Source organism: Protomyctophum parallelum (assembly GCF_964188405.1).
Source record: "Protomyctophum parallelum genome assembly, chromosome: 11".
In the NCBI taxonomy this organism is placed as follows: domain Eukaryota; kingdom Metazoa; phylum Chordata; class Actinopteri; order Myctophiformes; family Myctophidae; genus Protomyctophum; species Protomyctophum parallelum.
In genome coordinates this window covers 36,149,927-36,170,124 of record NC_139707.1, presented here as the reverse complement: position 1 = coordinate 36,170,124, position 20,198 = coordinate 36,149,927, and the positions used below count along the sequence as shown (strand labels likewise).

The 20,198-nt window shown below is 47.3% G+C and overlaps 1 protein-coding gene across 1 annotated transcript in view; it reads left to right on the top strand.

Moving 5' to 3' along the window:
* The window catches only part of adcy5 (adenylate cyclase 5), a 113,400-nt gene extending 93,866 nt beyond the window's left edge, over positions 1 to 19,534 (top strand). Inside the window, exons 13-21 of the mRNA XM_083776081.1 lie at positions 501 to 617; positions 1,353 to 1,511; positions 3,387 to 3,562; positions 4,024 to 4,044; positions 12,446 to 12,578; positions 13,519 to 13,782; positions 14,819 to 15,023; positions 18,341 to 18,465; positions 19,387 to 19,534. Coding sequence (XP_083632207.1) covers positions 501 to 617; positions 1,353 to 1,511; positions 3,387 to 3,562; positions 4,024 to 4,044; positions 12,446 to 12,578; positions 13,519 to 13,782; positions 14,819 to 15,023; positions 18,341 to 18,465; positions 19,387 to 19,515 — 1,329 coding nt within the window. The 3' untranslated portion in view covers positions 19,516 to 19,534. The remainder of the gene's footprint in view (positions 1 to 500; positions 618 to 1,352; positions 1,512 to 3,386; positions 3,563 to 4,023; positions 4,045 to 12,445; positions 12,579 to 13,518; positions 13,783 to 14,818; positions 15,024 to 18,340; positions 18,466 to 19,386) is intronic.
* The last annotated feature ends 664 nt before the right edge of the window (positions 19,535 to 20,198 follow it).

Genomic DNA, 20,198 nt, shown 5'->3' with positions numbered 1-20,198 from the left:
TCTTTGAATAATATATTCTTTTCTTTTTATCTTTTTATCCCACGATTTTTAACCCATTTTTCACCCCTGTGTCAATCATCTAATGTGATCCTGGGTTCCACACCCTCCACCAACCTAGTCCCCATATATGGGGGACAAGGGGAGAGCAAGGACTTGAACTCATGCTTCCTTCATGCCTGAGTGTCCAAGTTGCTCCTTTACACCTGACAGGGGGGAGTTTCCCTGGTTGGACGTAGCGCGTGGAAGGAACACGTTATTCCAACCAGTTCCTTTCCCCTCCATCAGGCGCCCCGACATTTTCAGATGGGGGATCCATGGCCAAATACAGATAATTCTGGGGGTCCTTGGCTTGACATGAAAATGGTTGAGCACCGCTGACATAGAAACATCAGGTTTTTTCAGAAAACTGATTTAGAAGAATTTTTTTTTAGAATGGGCCTCAGGTCTAAATGGGTTAACTTTCTCCCTGCCCCTCCCCTACCCTGTCTTGGTGCTGCTAGTTCTTCCCAGTGCCTCTGCAGAGGCTCTCCAAGAGGATAGTCCAGTCCAGGCTCCACAGCACCCTGGTCGGTGTCTTCACCATCGTCATCGTCTTTCTCTCAGCTTTCGTCAACATGGTGAGTCAACCATGAGTCTGCCAGACACCCGCGGTTTCTCAGGCTTTCGCGCTTGCAAACCTCCTTTGCCAATAACGATAAATCTCGGGTTTTGTTTAAAGTCATTTAAATCCAGAATGAATAGTATTTTATTGACCTAAAAATATTCTTTTTATCATTTTCCAAAAACAATGAACATTTTGGAGTTGGGTGTTTTCTTGTTATGCTGTTAAAGGTTTCATGACATTAATTTTCATTTATTAATTTTTATTTCTATTTATTTCTTTTTTTTTTTAGGTTTTATGGCCTCAATTACGCCCACGCACAACCTGAACTTTGAACATTCAGTGGATTTTCTGTGTGTTCCGAAGCCTTTTGAGCTGCAATGAAAACAGGCAAAATCCCTCAACGGTGACATCTGCTGGCAAATTGTTATATGTTAAACAGTATATGGGATTTGTGGACTGTTACCTCACACTCCACAGGCAAATCAGAGCACTTGTTTGAGCCAGAAAAGCCCCAGACCACAGAAAATCTACTGAATGTTAAAAGTTTCAGTTTTTTGGGGGGGTGCAATTGAGCTCAGAAAACCTTTTTTCTTTTTTTTTACAAAAACTTATTTTATAAGTTTCTGCAATGTCCTCACATCCCGCCAGGTGCTCCCCGGCCCACAGGTTTGACCATCACTGCTCTACAGACAACACAGTACAATCCTCAAGTGTTCCTCTTCCACTTCTCCTCTGTCTCCGCTTACAGTTCACCTGTAGCACCCGCGACCTGCGGAGCTGCATCGGCGCTCGCCTCAACATCAGTCGCCACAGCGTGAACGCCTGCCACGCCCACCTCCTCAACTACTCCCTGGAGTCCCAGCACAGTGTCTGTGGAGACACCTGGCCCGCCTGCACCTTTCCTGAGGTAAGATATACTGTATATATATATATATATACTGCACAGTGTCTGTGGAGACACCTGGCCCGCCTGCACCTTTCCTGAGGTAAGATATACTGTGTATATATATATATATACAGCACAGTGTCTGTGGAGACACCTGGCCCGCCTGCACCTTTCCTGAGGTAAGATATACTGTATATATATATATATACAGCACAGTGTCTGTGGAGACACCTGGCCCGCCTGCACCTTTCCTGAGGTAAGATATACTGTATATATATATATATACAGCACAGTGTCTGTGGAGACACCTGACCCGCCTGCACCTTTCCTGAGGTAAGATATAATGTATATTGTACAGAACACTCAATGAAAACTATTCAAGAGACTAGGACTAAAAATACAATCAAAACTTGCTGCCAAAAACAACACTGTGTAAGATATACAGAACAGTGACTGTGGAGACTTTCCTGAGGTAAAGGTCCTTTACACACACTGCTGCGTTCTTTTGGATTTTTTTAGCTGCGTTTTTCTGCCATTCTTGTGAAACAACACGTCCAGTCTGCAAAGACATGTACAGGGCCTGGAAGTGTTTTGTGTGGATACAGTACGGTATACAAATATATGAATATAAATCTAAGAATACATAATAATATATACATACTGTAGAGACAGGGAGTTGCTACTGTCGTCCAAATATTATTATTTGTAAATGAATGAATGAATGAATGAATGCTACAGCCTCACACAAAAAAAAAGCAAAAATAGCCGATCTACGAGCTCAAAGGATTGTGCTATTTTATAACCATTTTGGACATTTCCACCTGACAGCTACAATACATAAACATGAACACACAATGGTAAATGTGCACGGCATGCATTCTATTTCCACAACAGTGCCCCACCAATACTGTACAAGTATGTCCTGGAAGAAACTGTACCAGTCATTGGGCACTTTTTACTTAACCACTTTAAACCCTGGGCTCCCTATTTTATTTGTAACTTTCAAATATTTCAAATTCGCAAAAGAATTCAGAAATAACAAAGCAGATCTACAATGAGAGCATTATACAAATTATACAATGCTTAAAATGGTTAATAAAGTTTAACTTTTGTCAGCTGTGCCCTTCACAGACTTTTTCCTATTGGGTCAGAATGTCAAACAGTTGGTGTGAATTTAGCTTCAATCTTTTGTAATATATTTGCGTGTAAATGCCAGTGTTGTTTTTGGCAGCAAATTTTTATTTGATTCATAGTCTTTTGAATAGTTTTCATTTAGTCTTAGTAACATATTAGTCACCGGGAATGTTTTAGTGTTAGTCTAGTTTCAGTCGACTAAATATCCTAAGATTTTAGTCGACTAAATCGACAGTTGATTTAGTCGACTAAAATGTATTTTGGCAGGCCTTGATGCCGTCGTAATGGCTGATTTTACACTTGCTAAAAATAGCCGATCTACAAGCTCACAACGCGTCGTGAGCTTGTAGATCGGCTATTTTCAGCATGCAACCAAGTGTAAAATGACTTCATCTCATTTCATCTAGTTTTTTTTATTTTTTGACGAAATTGTCAATATATCTAGTCTTATAGTTTTAGTCATCGTAGCTTAGTTTTCTTTTAGTTTCCATTCAGTTTTCGTCAGTGAAAAAACGTAGTCGACGACATTTTTCGTCTTAGTTTTAGTCGAAACGAAATCAACACTGTTTGACACGACTAAAGACCTTTCCTCCCCCGTGTCTCTGTCTGTCTGTCTGTCTGTCCGGCAGTACTTCTTGTATAGTTTGACACGACTAAAGACCTTTCCTCCCCTGTGTGTCTGTCTGTGTGTCTGTCTGTGTGTCTGTCTGTCTGTCTGTCTGTCTGTCTGTCTGTCTGTCTGTCTGTCTGTCTGTCCGGCAGTACTTCTCGTGGTGCGTGGTGCTCAGTCTGCTGGCGTGCTCAGCCTTCCTGCAGGTCAGCAGCATCGGCAAGCTGTTCCTCATGCTCTTCATGGAGCTGCTCTACCTCCTCATCCTGGAGGTGCCCGAGGTCAGCCTCTTCGACAACCAGGACCTGTTGATCATGGCCAACGCCATGTAAGTTGCTTCTGACGTTGAAATAAAAAAAATAAAAAAATCTAAATCATGAAATACCTATGTTTCTATATCAGTGGTGCTCAATATTTCATGTCAAGGACCCCAAAAATTATATGTAATTGGCCGCCGACCCCCCATCTGAAAATATGTTGTTCCAGGGACAAGCTTGTAGCGTGCCACTCGGTGGCGCGCTATGAGCTTGTAGATCTGCTATTTTTCAATAGCTAAATTATAACATCATGTTTAAAACACCAAAAGGGGTTCCCGCCCAAAATGGGTTAACCCATTTAGTCATGGGTTAACCCAAACATGTACCATGCATGTTTGCTGCAGTGTGCATAACATCTGTGTCACTAGGTACCAGCATATATTGTGCATGTGCATGATATTTTAAGTAAGTCCATATACCGTGCACGTGCTTTAACCCTGTTTTAAGACCCTCTCTGTCCTTCTCCCCACAGTGACTCATTCAATGGAACAAGGTGAGACTGATGATGAACTGTGTGTATTATGTGTCTGGAGAATAGCCAATCTATTGGAACTATAGTTTATCTAAGCTCATCTCGCTCAAGAATCGCCTAAGGGTGGCGCCATTTCCATGGTGCCAACACAGAATAAATCCATATACTCACGAAACAATACTGATTGGGTCGTGCAGCTGTCTGTCACGACTGTGGCTGCAAGCTCCGCCCAGAGCCTATAAAGCAGCGCACAGCCGGAAGACGTCATTCCTGCCTTTTTCTGCGCTAACACAGATGTATTTTCTAAGACTACCACTTCCATAACTCCGTTGAGACTATTATTCCCCCTGGACGAGTGCTTCACTTGTACCCTGGAATTCGCGGTGGAAACCCGGTGGTCTTACACTCACGAACACAGAAAAAGAAACTAGGTAACTTTCTAGGACTTTTTCAAGCAGTGCCGAGAGGCCTCTTGAACATAGCTCTATTAGCGTTGACAAACGCTAGCTTAGCTCTTCGCTTAGCCTAACCAGCGTCGGAAGACCTCACGTTAGCCGCGAAGCTTTGCCTGGCCCTTGGACAAGAGCCAGCCGACAATGGACGAGACAGCCGCTCGTCGGAAAGAAGCGATCCGCGGACGTCAACCTGCGCTGCTCTGCTACGGTGAGTTGTTAAGCCTCCGTTTTGCAACCCCAGCTTGTTAGCTCTGTTTTCCCTTGTTTTCTCTGCTGCTAAAGCCTCGAAAACTGTTAGGGACCCTACTAGCTACCACGCAGTTTTACAGACTCCCTCAGCCCGCGCTGAACCACGCTCTTTCTCACTACGTTGTGTCGCAAGACCCCGTCGGCTCGGAAGCCCCCGCTCCACGCGATCACAGGCTTCCATACGGCCTCACGGCCCACGGCTAGATTGGTAGAAGACCCTAGCTACTAGCTAGCTGCTTTTAGCAGCCTTTCTAGCTACCTCTAGCCTCCTCTAGCGGCTACTCCTGTTGCTACTCCTGTTGCCTCTAGCTACTGTTTGTATTATGTTTATTATATATATATATATATATATGTATATATTATATATGTAATATGCAATCTATGGTTTGTTGTTGTGGTCCTGTAGCTATTTATTAAATATATTGGATATACATTTAACATGTATTAAATATGTTTATTATATATATATATTTTTTTTTTATATATGTATATATATATTTCTAGCTGCGTCTACACTGCGCTTGACCTACAAGACTCTTCCATGTGTCGGAAGACCCTGGTTAGTTTTCTAGCCTTTACTACACCTCAGTGGACAGTTGGAAAACTAAACTAGGCAACATGGCTACTGGCGGTGACGCTACACAGCACAACCAGACCCAGGAGGACCCTCAGTGGGTATGTTTCAGTCGCAACTTCAACAGAACCCTGGCAACAGACAACCCGCATAAGCAGCAAGCTGCAACGCTGTTTCGCTTGCTACCGGTGTTTCTAGCTAATCCTCTGCCGCTAGGCGTTGATTTTAGCGTCACCAACAACAAGCAACCACCGTAGCCGGGTTACGACGCTAGCTTGCTATCCAGCCGCAGCTTCGCTAGCCTTCCTAGGTTAGCTAGCTCCCGCTAACGCAGCTATAGCCTTTTAGCTCCGCTAGACACTAGCTAGTTTCCAGCCGTCAGGCGTTGACTACAGCTTCTCTAGCTTCCTTTTGGCACGGTTGTTTTTGCTATCGAAGGCCACGGGCCTGCTCTACGCAACCCGCACTACCCAACGAACCGCCGCATCGCTCTGTGTCATCAGACCTAAACAGCACCAGCCCGACGGCCGCGCTACACGAGCCCCAGGCTTTGCGGCCTTCCCGTAGTCCGGCGCCTTTCTTTCACGCAACTAAACAGCCTCTCTGGCCACCACAGTTTCACAACGTGGTCCTCTCTGTTTAGACAGCTGATTTTCAGTGGAGCACCACGAGTCCTACTCTTCTACTCCACCACCTTCTTCTTTTATAATTTTATATTATAACTTAAAGGAGAAGTGCTTCTACAATGTCTTGAACTGCTGGTTCCTTCTTTAAGCTACAACTGTGCTTGACCTACAAGACTCTTCCCTGTGTCGGAAGACCCTGGTTAGTTTTCTAGCCTTATTACACCTCAGTGTACAGTTGGAAAACTACACTAGGCAACATGGCTACTGGCGGTGACGCTACACAGCACAACCAGACCCAGGAGGACCTTCAGCAGGGGTGACAACAGCCCTCCCGGGTTCCCGAGGAGGAACGCCACCGGGAATTTTCTCATGCAAATGCAGCAACCTGCTGTCCCCTGAGGACAGTCACTCTCGCTGCATGGTTTGCCTGGGTCTAGAGCATGCTCGCCAGGCTCTCGAGACCTCTGGTCTCTACCCCTGCTGCTTCTGCTTCGCAGACGGGGAGAAAAGCTGACGCATCTCACGCGTCAAGAGTCACCAAGACAGGTCCCTGGTCGACACCTCCGAGCCCGGCTGTCCCGACCAGCCCCAAACCTCGAGGCCTAGGCCCACCACCTCGTCCTCTCTCTCCAGACCCCTCAACCTTGACGCGTCTCAGAGACACCATGACGAGTCCTCCCTGGGCTCCTCCCCTGCCAGGAAGGCGGCTCGGACCGCCAACAACAAGCTCCACACGCTCTTCACCACACTGGTAAACAGGCCTGTGGAGCCAGACCCAAGACATCAGCCAGGCCTCGCCGGCTGGCTCTGGGTGCTGCTCTCCCTCCAGCGGGATCTCATCGGCCCACCGACGAGGCTCCCCCGAGCCGGGTGGTTGCGACAACGAGATGTCGGATGCAGTCCTAGGCCTTCACCGACAACTACCGCTGCTACTACTTCACGCAGCGGCCAAAGGCACGAGTCTCACTCGACGTGGTTCCCCAGCGACCCTCGACTACCGACTGCTTCCCTCAACATTACAGGTATGTACATTGTGAAGCTAGGGTTGTTTAGCTGTTTAGCTAACCTTTTCGAGGTCGGGAGTAGCAACCTCGTTGGATGGCCGATGCCACCCTAGCATGCTTAGCATTCTAGATAGGCTGCTTTTCAAGGTGGACGACGGACAGCGAGCTCCTCCAAGAGCTCCCTCCGCACGCCAACCCCAACACACCAGCGGTGGTAGGGGTGGCCGCTCTGGCTCCAAGCCCCACCAGGAGAGGGCAGGAGGCCAGCTGGCACCGTCCGGTGCCTCAGCCGACACCCCCAACCGTGACAGACGCCCGGCTGGGCGTGGCCACGGCCGCCCGCCCCATGGCCCCAGACGAGGCCAGGGCAGAGGCCGTGGGGAGCCACAGAGCAAGTGACACCGTCCCCATCCCAGGGGAGACGAGACCAGACGTCTCCCCTCCCCCCCCCGAGCCTGGATTCGAGTGTTCTTCTCACACTCAGACCGCCCAGGAAGAGGCGGGGGCTCACGATGCGGAGCATCACCACGGGTGCAGCCGATCATCGACATGTTGTTGTTTCCAATGTTGTACCTGTTTTATTTCCTGTAATGAAGGCCTTCACGCCATTAAAACAAAAACAACGACAACAACATCGGGGGGACATGAACCCACTGCCAGGAGTAGCCCCCGGGCTCTCCGACAGTGGGGCGGGACCTTGGCCTTGTGGCGGGCCTAAACGCCACTGGCAGGACGGGTCATGCCGAAATTTTCTCTGGTCCACCAGGGGGCGCCAGCCCTGCGCGACGACGCGCTCCCCTGGCGATGGAGAACCCCCTTGCGCGTCGCCTGACACAGTGGGAACTGTGCGGAGCGTCTCCTTGGGTTCTCCGCACCATAGCGAGAGGTTACAGGCTCCAGTTCGCTATGAGACCCCCTGCATTCGGAGAAGTCCTCTACTCCGATGCACGCGGTGAGGCGGGTCAGGTTCTCCAGCAGGAGATCAACTCTGCTGGAGAAGAAGGCTGTCAGAGAGGTACCCCTGAGCCAGAGTCGCAGCGGGTCTTACTCACGCTACTTCCTGGTCAAGAAGAAGGGGGGGGGGGCTACGTCCAATCATGGACCTACGAGCTCTCAATCGGTACCTCAAGTCCTTCCGCTTCAAGATGCTGACAGCCAAGTCTCTTGTGCGCTCTATACGCCTGAACGACTGGTTCACATCTATAGACCTGAAAGACGCCTACTTTCACATCCCTATCTACCCACCTCACAGGAAGTTCCTGAGGTTCGGTTTCAAGGGGAAGGTGTACGAGTACACGGTTCTCCCCTCTGGGATGTCCCTGAGCCCCAGGGTGTTCGTCAACCGTGCACCGAGACGGCTCTGGCCCCTCTGCGGCGACGAGGTCTACGTGTAGCAAGCTACATCGACGACTGGCTTCTGAGTGCGGGCTCGCCACAGGAGGCACTGTGGAACACCACTCGGGTGGTGTCCCATATGTCCTCCCTAGGGTTCACCATAAATCACGAGAAGAGTGTTATGGTGCCCGCCCAGTCGATCAACTTCATAGGCAAAGCACTGGATTCAGTCTCCTTCACGGCTCGGTTGAGCCCGGAGAGGATCGACGCCTTCCTGAAGTGCGTGGCCCTGTTCCAGAGAGGACACAGACTGCCACTCAGGATCTGCCTACGTATGGCGGGACTGATGGCATCGGCCATCTCTCCGGTGCGGTTGGGCAGACTCCACATGAGACCCTTTCAGCGCTGTTTGAGGTCTCTACGGGTGCCCACCAGATTCATCTCGCGGCGAGTGACAATCCCCGGGGAATGCACGCTCGCCCTGAGATGGTGGTCGGACAGACGGATCCTGACGGAGGGAGTCCCCCTTGGTCTACCGTTGACCAGGAAGGTCGTCACTACGGACGCGAGCCTGAGTGGGTGGGGGGCCACCCACGAAGGCAGGTCAGCCAGAGGGATATGGGATGGAACCTTGAGGTCCGCCCACATCAATTATCTGGAACTCCTAGCGGTCTTCCTCGCGCTGCAAGCGTTCGAGCCGCTCATACGGGGTTGTCATGTCCTCGTCCGTACCGACAACACGACAACGATGTGCTACATCAACAGGCAGGGTGGACTGAGGTCCCTACGCCTGCACACGTTGGCATACAGGCTTTCGACTTGGTGCGACAGACGTCTTCTGTCACTGACAGCCTGCCACGTCCCGGGACTTCTGAACGCGGGTGCAGACCTGTTGTCCAGAGGTCCCCTCCGCTACAGCAACTGGTCCCTACACCCGGGTGTAGTGGAACAGATCTGGGACAGGTTCGGGACACCGGTGGCAGACCTGTTCGCTGCAGGCGGGAACGAGGAGTGTCCACTCTTCTTCTCCCTGACTGCTCCCATTGGGACTGGACGCGATGGCACATCGGTGGCCTCAGGGCCTACTCTATGCTTTTCCTCCACTGGAGTTGATTCCCTTCACCTTAGCCAGGGTGAGGGTTCAGGGCTCGAGCGTGCTCCTAGTGGCGCCAGCCCGAGGATCCTGGAGGCAGGACATCTGTCCCCTCCTCTACGACCGGCCCTGGCAGCTCCCTCTATGGAGGGATCTGCTTACCCAGGCGGGTCACGAGATATTCCACCCGCGCCCGCAGGACCTAGATCTCTGGGTATGGCCGGTGAAGGGTCGACCCTAGTAGCCACGGGCTTGCCCCCTAGAGTCATTGGGACGATTTTGGGAGCCAGGGCCCCTTCAACTAGACAGCGGTACAACACGGCTTGAAACGTGTTTGTGCGCTGGTGTGCTGCGAGGCCGGAACGGGTGGTTCCTTTTCAAGCCTCGGTGGTTCTTATCCTAACCTTCCTGCAGGAATTGTTGGATAGAAACTTGGGGAACTCCTCGGTCAAACTCAACCTGGCGGCCGTTCGGCCTACCATGTGGGTATGGACAACAGACCAATAAGTGAGAACTTATTGATTCGTCAGTTCATGAGGGGTGTCAGGCGTGCTCGGCCGGTATCTAGATCCTTAGCTTGGTGCTACACGCTCTGTCAAGAGCCCCCTTCGAACCACTGGACACAGTGGGTTTGAAATTTCTCTCACTAAAGACCGCCCTGCTGGTCGCCTTGGCTACAGCGAAGCGATCTAGTGACATGCATGCGCTCTCAGTGAGCTCAAGCTGCATGAGGTTCAGTGGGAACGATAACAGGGTTTTCGCTCAGGCCGAACCTGTCGTTCCTGCCTAAGAATTTTCCTTCCGGATGTGCTCCGGTAGATTTGGCGGCTTTCCACCCGCCCCCGTTCGCATCGGCGGAGGACGAGAGACTGAACAGTCTCTGTCCTGTCAGGGCACTGAAACTGTATGTGAACAGGACTGCTGCCTTTAGGAAGGGCAGTCAGTTGTTTGTTGCATGGGACCCTCAGAGAAGAGGGACTCCCATAACCGAGGTGAGACTTTCACAATGGGTTGTGGAAGCCATACAGTTGACTTATGCCGAAAGAGGAGCACAACCCCCGGAGGGTTTGCGGGCTCACTCTACGAGGGGCATGTCTGCATCCTGGGCCCTTGCAAAGGGAGCCTCACTTCAGGATGTGTGTACGGCGGCGAGTTGGTCGTCCCCTTCGACTTTCGCCACGTACTACAACTTGGACGTGGCATCTTTTGGAATTGCTCACGCCGTTCCGGGAGCTGCCGCTATGTGATGGGACAGTTGGGAACAACGGTCACACACGCGCACTTCAGGAGATAGATCCTAGGGCATATAAGATGGGGTACCATCAGCCCGCGTCTGAGTGCTTAGACAGTCTACGCTGGCTAGCTCCTTGGATAGGTTCTTGTCTACTGGGCCTGTGGTCCAGATAGCCTCCTTGCCTTTCCTTCTCCCCACGGGCAGGGGACTGCTGGGGGAGGGATCCCGGGTCGGGCCTCCTTTTCAACTGGTGGTAGTGATACGGGGGGTTTATGTACACCCTTAGGCGATTCTTGAGCGAGATGAGCTTAGATAAACTCTGGGTTACTTTAGTAACCTCAGTTTATCAAGCGAATCGAGCGAGAGAATCGCCCTTACTACCCTTCTTGCTTAGAAAGAGCACAGAAAAAGGACTGGTTGATAGGAATGACGTCTTCCGGCTGTGCGCTGCTTTATAGGCTCTGGGCGGAGCTTGCAGCCACAGTCGTGACAGACAGCTGCACGACCCAATCAGTATTGTTTCGTGAGTATATGGATTTATTCTGTGTTGGCACCATGGAAATGGCGCCACCCTTAGGCGATTCTCTCGCTCGATTCGCTTGATAAACTGAGGTTACTAAAGTAACCCAGAGATAGTTTCCGGTGATCCTGGACTGCACCAACCCAGAGTAAATAAGATGGTTGAATGGAGTGATAACAACGCTCTCATCATTAACACAAAAAAAGACAGAAGAGATTGTTTTTGGTACACCACCAGAGACACACAGATCCCCCATTACTATTCATGGTGAACCGATCAACCAGGTATGTTCGTACAAATACCTAGGAGTAGTAATAGATAGACCATATGTTGTTATGGAAAGATCAGATTGAATCGTGTGTGTAAGAAAACAAAGCAAAGAATCTACTTCCTTCGCCACCTAAGATCCTTCGGTGCTAGTAGACGGATTCTTCTTTTGTTATATAGGTTGCTACCTTCGGGAAGGAGATATGGTGTCCCATCAATAGCATATAATATAATAACGTCAGACTAAAGAGGTCCTTTGTCCACCAGTCGACTTTGAGGCTTAATCAGGAGTTGTAGTAGCCATGGGGTAATCTAGGCGGTGGACATTGCTCTTGTCTTCATGTTGTAACGGTTTGACTTGATGTTACCGGTACTCTGTTTTTGGGTGCCAACACAATTTGTCCACCTTACAAAGGTACTGTACTACAGTAAGTGTAAATTATTAGACATTAGCACCATCTGATTAAGCTAACTTCCTCATTACACAATTAGCTAACGACATGCAGCCTGGTAATTAACAACACGAGTCGGCATTTATCGGGTGTCCTGACGATAAGTGGTGTCTCAACCAGCTGGTTCCTATCTCTCCGCTCCTATCAAATAAACAATACAAATGCCCCAAAAAATGATAATTTAAAATGATTTAGTGGATGTCTTCTTATCGCTAACCTTGGTATTGCTGGAGAATGAAATAATGGAAGCTTATTTTTCATATCGTTGCTGCCAGGGCAGAAACCACACACTTTTTTTCCCAAAAATAAATAAAAATAAATCAGTGCTATTGAGAACCCTTTACCGTACGTCTGTGTGGGTTTCATAGTATTGAAAAAGCTCCACGTTAATGGTCAAAACCTGTGATGATAATATCTAACAATTGTATAAAGTCACTGTACCAACTTTGATGAGGTAGTATTGTGGTGTTCAAAAAACATATATGTATTTCCTGAAAAGTTCATATTGTGTGTGTGTGTGTGTGTGTGTGTGTGTGTGTCTGTGTGTGCGTGTGCGTGTGCGTGCGTGTGCGTGTGCGTGTGTGTGCCGCGTGGGTGGGTGATATGAACTCAGCTGTGAGGTGGACTCCAAGGTTTCCCTAAAGATCATGACTCCAGTGGTCATCACGGTGTTTGTCCTGGCCCTATATCTTCACGCCCAGCAGGTGGAGTCCACAGCCCGGTTGGACTTTCTCTGGAAGTTGCAGGTGTGTGTGTGTGTGTGTGTGTGCGTGTACTGTACACTGTACAGTACACAGTATGTATTCCTTAGTTCATCACTGCCTCTAGCTTCTAAGGTGCAGCAGTGCTCTTGTGAGTGTGTGTGCGTGTGTGCGATGCACGCGCACACACGCCGTGCGTGCGTGTGCGTGCACAAACCATTTTTTGTTATAGGATCTAAGAACCTTTCATTAAAAGTGACAGCCTCTCTATTCTCTGGGCTTCCCTTTTAAGTACATCTCAATGGATTCCTGACTACAAAAACTCCAAAGATTGCCTCTCAACAATTATACCACATTTATATAATTAACACATCAATCTTCTCAGTACAACTTGCTTTTACAAAGAAAACATTTTTAGTGCTTTCCCCACACACTGCCAATGGTGGAAAGTAACTAAGTACGTTTACTTAAGTACTGTACTTAGTACAATTTTGAGGTATTTGTACTTTACTTGAGTATTTCCAATTTCCAATACTTTTACTTCTACTCCACTACATCTTAGAGACAACATTTGTACTTTTACTCCACTACAGTTATTTGAAAAGTTACTATAGTTGATTGATTAGAAAACATACATTAACCACTTCAACCCTGTACATTTCGGCCATTTGAAAATAGCCGATCTACAAGCTCAATCTGCACAATGAGTACTTTTACTTTTAGTACTTAACCCATTTTGGGCGGGAACCCCTTTTGGTGTTAGCATTATGCTATGCTTTAGCTATTGAAAAATAGCAGATCTACAAGCTCATAGCGCGCCACCGAGTGGCACGCTACGAGCTTGTAGGTCTGCTATTTTAGAAAAATTTAAGGACTGACATAGAAACAGCTTTTTCAGAAAACTGTCAGGATGTAGAAAACAAGACATTTTTAGAATCTAATCTCAGGTCAAACAAATTGAGTACTTTTCCCACCAACCAACCAGGCCACGGAGGAGAAGGAGGAGATGGAGGAGCTCCAGGCGTACAACCGCCGCCTCCTCCACAACATCCTGCCCAAGGACGTGGCGGCGCACTTCCTGCAGCGCGAGCGGCGCAACGACGAGCTGTACTACCAGTCGTGCGAGTGCGTGGCGGTCATGTTCGCCTCCATCAGCAACTTCTCCGAGTTCTACGTGGAGCTGGAGGCCAACAACGAGGGCGTGGAGTGCCTCCGGCTGCTCAACGAGATCATCGCCGACTTCGACGAGGTGAGAGAAAAGGAACGGGAAGAGGGAAACACCCTGAATGCCTCATGATGCACATTGTTGCTGTTGTCAGAGCTTGCGTTTTCATATTTCAACGTTTAATGTTATGTTAATGCCATGCTTTGTAGTCAGGGTATTTCTAGCTGTTTCTGAACATGTTTGAGTGACACCGTGGCACAATGAAGTAGGGCAGGGATGTCAAACTCAAATACACAGTGGGCCAAAATAAAGAAATTGGTACAAGTCGAGGGGCCGGACTGTGTTTCAACACTAGGGCCATTTTTGGGGAGAGGGGTAGCTGAAAGTTGACCACAAGTGATATACTTTCACTGCTGATCAATAGTGAAGAGAAGACGCATGCTTGCGCTTGCGGGCCCGCGATACGTGACAATGCACTCGCAGTGCATTGTGGGACTTGTAGTATTATGGTGGTCCGTGCAATATACCAGAGGGCCAATTCTAATACTAATTAAATATCATCCCGCAGGCCAAAGATAATTCATTCACGGGCCTGATTTGGCCCCCGGGCCTTGAGTTTGACATAATGAAGTATTAACTTACAAAAGAACAACATTTCCGCATGGAGTTTGCATGTTCTCCTAGGGTAGGTATACCCTCACATAAAAAAACATGCAGTAATCCTGGTCTCTGAACTGCCTCCCCCTGGCCAGCCAAGCCGGGGCGCCTGATGGATGGGAAAGGAACTGGTCGGAATAACGTGTTCCTTCCACGCGCTATACGTCCAACCGGGGAAACTCTCCCCTTGGACTCCTCAAGTGTAGCGCCCAGGATTACATTAGAATCTAATTATAATTTTGGGCGGGCGGCCAATTACATATAATCTTGGGGGTCCTTGACATGAAAATGTTTGACTGACTGACCTAGAAACATGATGTTTTTCAGAAAACGGTCAGGATTCAGAAGACATTAAGTAGAATCGTTCTCGGGTCGAAATGGGTTAATATTTAGGCCTGCGCCGTCCGTGTGTGTCCTCACAATATCTCCCCCCCCCCCCCCCCTCCCCCGCTCCCCCCATTAGATCATCAGCGAGGACCAGTTCCGGCAGCTGGAGAAGATCAAGACCATCGGCTCCACCTACATGGCGGCCTCGGGCCTCAACGACTCCACGTACGACAAGGCGGGCCGCACGCACATCCGCGCCCTGGCCGACTACGCCATGAGGCTCATGGACCAGATGAAGTACATCAACGAGCACTCCTTCAACAACTTCAAGATGAAGATAGGTGAGCCGTGAAACTCAGCAACATAAACATTCATTGATTATCTATTATGTTTTTACATGGGTCCACAAAGGGCGTCCATGTTTGCTGGAAAGTTCTCATGGCAACCATTAAGTGGAGAATCTAATCTTTTCAAGCTTATAAGGTAGAATAGCACGTCCTTTATCCATCCGTTGTGTTTAGGTGCATGGGGAAACCTGTTTCTATTTGAGGAGTAGAAGACGTCTGGCTAAAAGAGAAGTAAAAGAGATTATTCTCTTAAGGTATGGAGGAATATTAGTCCCTGGGGGGAACACCAAATAGGGCCGTTAGCGGGTTGGGTGGGATGGATGGATACACCCAATATATCAGAGTAGGATTTAAAATAAATATATCTGTTCAGAAACCCACTAACCTGGGGCATGACCGAAACATTAAGTGACAGGCCAGCAGCGGGTTGTCACTCTACATCACATGCATCACTAATATCTGGACATATCTGTGCTGGTCTTGCGCTAGTGTAATGAACCTTGACGAATGAACTTACTTTGGATGAGACGTGTGATGAGACGAGTGGGTAGATTTTGAAGGTGCGTTTTACCAATGGAAATACATAAATTGGCCTCGCTCTGCGCACATTCGTATTATGAAAGGCATATCGGCCCGTGTTGAACGCACTGGCCCGTGTTGAACGCACACACATTATGGCTTACCGCGTTCCTGAATATTTTAGCATTGTGGGAGTGTCCATATGTTAATTATTTTCGCTTTGCGCAATTTGCTATTAAGCCCCTTGACCTAAAGACACTCAGCGCATAACGATTAGACGTGGGTCTGACCACCTCATAAACGCAACAAGCACTGTTTGATTTTACACTTGAGCGGCTCTGGAAGGCTGGTAGAGTGTTGCCATGTCTGTTTATTATAAGCGGCTTATTTTTCTGTAAAGTTGCTTGTAAATATTGGTAGTTGTACTATTTTGTGGTTGCTTTTCTTGTTTCTAAAGTGGTTATTTGGGCTTTTCTCCTAATGTTGTTTAAACCAGTGATCCTCACACAGCACATTCCCATGTCAAGGATCCCCAGATGAATGCATTTGCCCAACTAAGGACGGCTAATCCAAAAATTAAATAAAAAAAATCCAAGATTACTTTTGAAAATAGCAGATCTATACCAGCTCACAATGCATCACATTCATTCATTAAAACTATGAACTCTGACTGCAGGGGGATATATATATAATGATCATTATAACAATGTGCAAGAACATATTTAAAAAGAAGGAAGAACTTTATATTTGTGGACAATCAAAATATGTTTTTTTATTTTAATGTGGTGTCATTAAAAATTAATCTGGATATGGCAGACTCACTATCTAGAAAATAAAAACATGGCACTTCATTTAAAATAGGTTACAGACCCCTGTTATATGCGCTTATTTTTATAGACCTATTTACTTGTTTCTATGAGACATGGCAACAGCCTCGTTTTGCGTCTTTTTTTTTTTTAAATGTTGAGATTAGAAACGGCCATAATTCTTTCATTTCTCAACCTTAAAAATAAATAAAAACATCTCCATAATCCGTGGGAAGTTTGCTTTCATATGCTGTATCACACCCGATTCAAGTCTTCTTCAATAAAATGCTACGAGCGAACTCAGCGAAGACCATACCATCGGGGCCACAGCATTACGCAGCACGCATTCAACTCATTCCTTCGTCGTGACTTGAATGAAATAAAATATAATAAACGTTATTTTACTGGTGTTTTTCAATAGAAACAAATAAAGAGCGTGTGTAGGCTACTGTGTGCAAGTGCAACAGTGCATATACATGCATGCACTAGGCTATATTTCTTCCGTGTCGGGATGGTGATTGAGCTCTTCAAGTTCACAGCCCGTTTGTCTTTCATAAAAAAACGTTGATATTAGCCTATAAACACTCATGGTTCTCTCATTTCTCAACCGTTTTATTAAATGTAAAAATCTCCATATTCCTTAGGAATCTTGCTTTCATTCGCTGTATGGTACATGGTTCTATCGTTATCGAATTAAACAATATCAAACGAACTTGCATGTTCGGGGGTTAGACGATTCTGGGAACATTACGCATGGATTGCCAATTTGCCATGCTGCTATCTATATCTACTCGCAGTTCCATTCCGATCTGAAAGGTATAGGTGGGTCTGTTCTTTTGAGGCATAAAGGTGATAGCATGCAGTGCAATAGGAATAATTAACCCAAATGTGACAAAGTCATGTCATGTCTTCTATGGTGCCAGCCTGAAGAAATGTAATACCACGATCCCCAAAGTGCGCATTCCGTATGTGACATCAGCTGACTGGTAAATAGAATAGTACGGACATGTTGATTGGGTACGTCTCAAACACGCCTTAAACACACCCATGACTAATTCAAGGCCGTTTTGCGCACTCCGCGGGGTGTCAAAAGCGCTTCTTAACATGCCCAAAATTGCAATATGACATACCACACGCCCCCAGATCATAATACTGTAATTAGATTAGTAATATAGAAGTAAGTAAAATAGAAGTCCTAAATCAACCCCGAGATGTCTAGCACAGATTGAGGAACTGAACTAGACTCAAAGTGGTCTTCCATGTCGCATCGGGCAATTCTAACCCCAGGTCCCGGAAACCCAGTTTCTGGGTTCATTGAATTAAGTTCATTATATTTTGTTGAATTTCAGCCCTTTTGTAGAGCGTCGCAGTCCCACCCCCTTTCATGACGATGCCAGTCCCAGGAAATGAATCCCAATGCATTTTTCCCATAGACATTTCAAAAAGTTTTTATTTAAAGACGGTTATGCCGCGGACAAAGCCAACTCGAGTTGTGACAAATCATGACAATAAACACAATATTTTGGACCAAACAAATAATTACAAAGAAGAAAAACAACAAAAAAGCGTTATTTTCTTCTTTCTATTTCTTTGTTTGTTTGTTGTCATGATTTGTTACAACTCGAGTTGGCTTTGTACGAGGCTTAAAAGGTCTTTAAATAAATACGTTTTGAAAAGTCTATGAGGAAAATGAACGGGATTCTCTATTAGTGTTCAGGGAAAGTATAGAGTCCCACTGCAGAATGGCTGGGTTACATGGATTTGGGGAGCTCTCGCTAATTTTGCTCACATTTATTGCGAGGGGCAATTTGTGTCTTAACCTTCATAGATGATATAAATCCACTGAGAAACCGACCTTCGGCTCTCCGCGGTCACAGAAGTATCAGAAATGACCCAAACTGTACATGCCTGTGTGTGTGTGTGTGTGTGTGTGTGTGTGTGTGTGTGTGTGTGTGTGTGTGTGTGTGTGTCGCCTCTTTTCTACAGGTCTGAACATCGGCCCGGTGGTGGCCGGCGTGATCGGAGCTCGGAAACCTCAGTACGACATCTGGGGCAACACGGTCAACGTGGCCAGCCGCATGGACAGCACCGGTGTACCGGAGAGGATCCAGGTGAGAGAGGGTCTTCGCTTGGAGAGGAGAAAAACGTTTTTGAGTGGTGCAACCACTCCTATAGCCTCGGAAACCCAGACGTTTTTTTATTTCCAAGGAGAAAAAAATTAAAGTCTGGGGCCGAGTCCACTTGAATTCGGCATATAGTAGTGCAAAACGTCGCTGCGTGTGACCATCTTGAACTGTGACACTGTCTGGCCCCAAATTGTGTAATCCCCAATACATACATAATGTTGGTTGAGAATTATGTGTGTTGAAGACAGCAGTGGTCATGGTAACCGCCCTATTTTATACATTGGCTGTTTAAAAATAGCCAAACAAGCTCACAACCTGCTTGACCATTCAAATACATCAACTGTTTTTGAATGAAGTTGAAAGATTTAGCTTATTTTAAAATGATTGTTCTTTTTTTCCCTGCATATGAATGCCAAAATAGAGACGCCAGGTGTTTAATCTCTGGATGTGTTTTATCTAATAGCACATGGTGCTCTCTTTGAAGGTTTCATGACATTCATTTTCATTTATATTTATTTTTTGTTTTTCTTTCAGGTGTTATGACCTCAATTACATCCAAAAAACCTGAACTTTGAACATTCAGTGGATTTCCTGTGGTCTGGAGCTTTCTCTGGGGTTTGGAAGTCTTTCTGAGCTGCAATGAAAACAGGCAAAACAGTGAAAACAGTGACATCTGCTGGCAAGTCCCATTGACATAATAGATTTTCTGTCTCTTACATCACAAACAGCAGGAAACTCAGAGCACCTGTTTGAGCCAGAAAACCACAGCAAATCTACTGAATGTTAAAAGTTCCGTTTTTTGGGGTGCAATTGAGCTCAGAAAACCTAAAGAAATTAAGAAGAATTACACACAAAAAAAGTTTGATGTCACAATCCCTTTAACCATGTCCTTCCCCTCTGCTCTAGGTCACCACGGACCTGTACCAGGTACTGAGCTCCTACAACTACACCCTGGAGTACAGAGGTGTGGTCACGGTCAAGGGCAAAGGAGAGATGATGACCTATTTCCTCACCGGAGGACCTCCCAGCAGTTAACAGCCGCTAAGAGACGCACAACAAACCCTGGGGGGGGGGGGAAGGAGGTGGCTTGAAACACAACGTGGCAAGTCAACAACGCCTTTTGTCACGGCAAGCAGGCTCAGGGAACTGTAAATCGCTCCGGTGTTGGGCCGAGACCGAACCTCACATAGTCCCACACCAAGCCCCTACATATGTGGCTCCAGCCAACCCCCAAATGTCCGGAATGGACAAGACAGGAATGGCGCCGCCGACCCCCTGCCGGCTCCGCTCTGAATAGAGAACTACTCGGAGGCGGGGGGGGGCCTGGGTATGGGCCAGAGATTTAAGGTGACCAAAGACGTCCAATCAGACTGCGGAGACAGATTTGCCAGCTGTCAGTCAAGGAAGGTCCTTATAAGGACGTGAAGGAGCCCCACGCTTGGAGTCGGTCTTCTCGCAAAGTTCTCTGGCAAAGTCTAAACACGTCGCTCTGCCAGATTGCCACCGACATTCAACTGAAGGATCCAAGTGTTGAACAAAACCTGCATGAGGACAATGATTACTTTCTCTTCCTCTCTCTATACACACACACATAAAGATAACGCTACTGTTTTATCTGTGTGTATATATAGCATAATATGTGTAAAACCTGTGCGCTGTTTGAGTGATACAGATACATCGCAGATCTACGAAGCGCGGATGACGCGAGCATGGTAGCA